General features: G+C 53.5%; 1 protein-coding gene across 1 annotated transcript in view; it reads right to left on the bottom strand.

Annotated features, from left to right (window-relative positions):
• The window catches only part of EFCC1 (EF-hand and coiled-coil domain containing 1), a 58,144-nt gene that overhangs the window by 6,174 nt on the left and 48,890 nt on the right, over positions 1-3,080 (bottom strand). Inside the window, exon 4 of the mRNA XM_045290138.1 lies at positions 2,583-2,824. Within this exon, the coding sequence (XP_045146073.1) occupies positions 2,583-2,824 (242 nt within the window). The remainder of the gene's footprint in view (positions 1-2,582; positions 2,825-3,080) is intronic.

The following is a 3,080-nucleotide window of genomic DNA, read 5'->3' as shown; positions in this document are numbered from 1 at the left end:
GCACAACGGGAGCCCTGGCTCTATTTTGAGTCGACGTGAGTTCAGACGCCATCTGAATTTCACTGCCACTCCCCAGTGCTTGCCGACCCTTAATTCGGGGATGTGGGCATGTCAAGACAAGGGCCAGCCGAGGGAGGGGACTTTACCCTCAGGAAGAGTGTGGTTGAAAGCAGCTTGAGCCGTCCTTTTAGAACATTTACTGCTATTTCGACCTCAAAGTCACAGCCAATTCTGTAAAGATGTGAGCAGCTGAAAATTCTTGCAATGTGACTTCTGAAAAAATGTGTTTCAAAGGTTAAAAGTAAGCAAAACTACAAATAATTCAAATCACCCGAGCCTATTCCACTGCACTGTTTCATTCATATATTTGATTTTAAATCCTGTTACTTTTTTAATAGAATCTTTTCTTGAGACACGTAATCAGAAATACTTCATGAAAAAAAAAAGGACATGTATTTTGTTGGGATAGTAAATAAATGTTTTAATTTGGGATCAGTGAATGGAACACTTCAAAATGGACAAAGGTTGAATGAAACTAACCTTGGCTCTCGATGAAAAACACGGGAGATTAGATTCAGAAAGGGCTCCACAAAGAACTAAGGGAATTGCCTTGGCACTTGCAAAAGTAGCCCATCAGATACACGTTCTCTAAGTTTGAGGGATAGTACTAATGTAAAAATATATTTAAAAAGTACGTTTTATTAACAAGAAAAATGAAGTCATTTGTTGGGACTCCCCTCCACTCAAGAGTGTTGTAGCCCGTGTGCCCACGCGCTTGGTGTGCTGCCACCAGAAGGGTGGAGTGCCAGGGTGGGTGTGGAGTTTGTGTCAATGGAACCCACGGGCTGAGGGCCCGTGGAGCAGGTGGGGGTGAGGCCTGGGGCCGGAGCAGGCCAGCTCTGGTGGGCATGCAAACTGGCCGGGTCTGAGAAGGTCCAGGAACCACCTGGGGGGTCAGGTGTGGGCAGGAACTGACCTGGAGCCAGTCAAAGGATTTTTTATTTTTCCTGTTTTGGAAAAACAGGAGCCTAGCAAGGAGGGCAAAGAGATCTGGCTGGGAGCTGAGACGATCTCGCAAACCAGGGCACAAACTGAATGGGGGCTGGGGAGGCTGGCACCCGAAAAAGCTGGGACAAGGTGAGTGAGGTGGGTGTGCAAACGGGCTGGGAGCAGGGTGATTTCACGAGGTGCCCAGGAGCTGGGCTTGTGAGAGGGGACTGACTAGGTGTCTTGTGAGAGGGCACTAGGTGTCTCGTGGGCACGTGTGCCCTTCCTCCTCTCTGCCCGCTCTCTCAGCGTCTGGTATGTGGGGACTTCGGGGTACTAACTAGTGAATCGTTTTCCCACATGGCTGATGTCCTGGTTTTCCTTGTCCGATGCGTTCTCCGGGTGCTGCAGAGGGCTTTCCGCCCCGTGTGCCACCTTGAACCAGAGCCAACTGTCCTGTTTACGGCTTCCTGGAAGGCTCTCTGTAGAACATGTTTCCAACTGGGGCCTCCCCTCCATCACGTCACAGTGGTCCACGCACCCACCTCCAAGAGGAGAGAGGAGTCTGAGGCGGCGCAGGGCTGGTTAAAGCACAGCCTCTGAGCCCAGCTGGGCGCCTCTCTCTCTCTCTCTCTCTCTCTCTCTCTCTCTCTCTCTCTCTCTCTCGGTCCTTATTTCCAAGATGACTTCAGACATCAGGTCTGTCCCCACCTCGTCTGGTTCTCTGAGGATAGCACGAGGCAAAGCTGCCCAGAGCCTCACACACGATTCGTGTGTTGTGTGCTAGCTGACATTATTGTTATTATTTAAGGAGAGAGGGCAGCATCAGACTGGGCCGATGTAGGATGTCAAGAATACAAGTACAATAATATCTTATATCAAAACTGCAGTTTGCAGAAGTGTAGCAGCCAGGGCTTCCTGAAACGATAACTTCTAATGGCACCCCCATTTGGTGCTTATAGAGAAGGAAGACATCACTAGGATCAGGGGGACTGGGAAAATGCCAAGTGCTCTTAGAGAGGGATGTGCAGACGCTTTGCTTGGGGCCATCCCTCCTGGTTGGCATTGGAATGGTATTCCCGCCTTTCCTTTAGGGAAGCGTCCCTCCCCCCTTCCTCTGACTATCACAGAAGCCTGTCCCCAGCCCTGACTACGGGGACTGGCCCAGGGGCAAGCACATGACTGACACTGGGCCAACTGGAGTGCTGCCCTGAGATTTAGTGTGCGGGGAGTAAGACTAATTTCCCCTCGGGGATTTTTCAGTTGACGGAAGCAAGGAGCAGTCTGTGGCCCTGCCCTCCCTGCTTTGACAAGGAGGAAACCCTTCTGAATCCGAGGAAAGTGAGTTCGGCACCCAGAGAAACCTAGCGGTCAACAGGTGATGACAATCTGGCTTGGGTCCCTGGATCCAACGAGGCCTGAAGCTCATGTGACCCCTGCACTTCCCAGTTCCGGTCCTAGTACAAATCCTCACTACATAGAAATCAAAGGGAACCACGTCTCCGCCCAGTCTCAGTTCACGTGGCTTGCTCATCTGTGAGCGGGGCTGAATGAACTCTCCCAAGACCAGCCCCCCCCTCCAGGGCCCAGCTGACCTCCTTCCCAGTGGGACCCAGGCTCTTCCCGCTGCAGGCCTGTGTCCCCACCAGCATGGCCAGGTGGGCCTCCAGTTCTCCTAGGCTGTGGGTGTGGCCTGCGTGGCCAAAGTGGCCGAGGTGAGTCACGTGATTCTTGGCAGACTGCCCATTGCACCTGCAACAAAGGAGAGCACCCAAGGGGAGGGGAGCTGCTTTCCCCCATCGGTGCACCTTTGGGTGGGAACCCGCAGCTGGTCCCCCTGGCCAGGCCAGCCCCACACAGCACCCTCCCAGAGTCCCCTTCACGCAGAGAACAAGCCAAAAGCCTCACTTGAGCTGCCCCGGTAGGGCCCCTCCTCCCTGTCCCTCTGACACCCCTGGCTCTCTGCACCCGCTGCTGCTTCCCGCGTGTCCTTTCCAGCTCTGCTCACACATCTTCCCAGGAAGGCCGTCCCAGAGTCCCCCTGCAGGCCCTCTGCCCCGGATCCACTTGTCCTTCCTCACCAGCGCAGGGGT

The sequence above is a fragment of the Echinops telfairi genome, unplaced genomic scaffold (genome assembly GCF_000313985.2).
Source record: "Echinops telfairi isolate 266 unplaced genomic scaffold, ASM31398v2 ScPeMD7_31;HRSCAF=116, whole genome shotgun sequence".
Lineage (NCBI taxonomy): Eukaryota > Metazoa > Chordata > Mammalia > Afrosoricida > Tenrecidae > Echinops > Echinops telfairi.
This window is presented reverse-complemented; position numbering and strand designations above follow the sequence as displayed.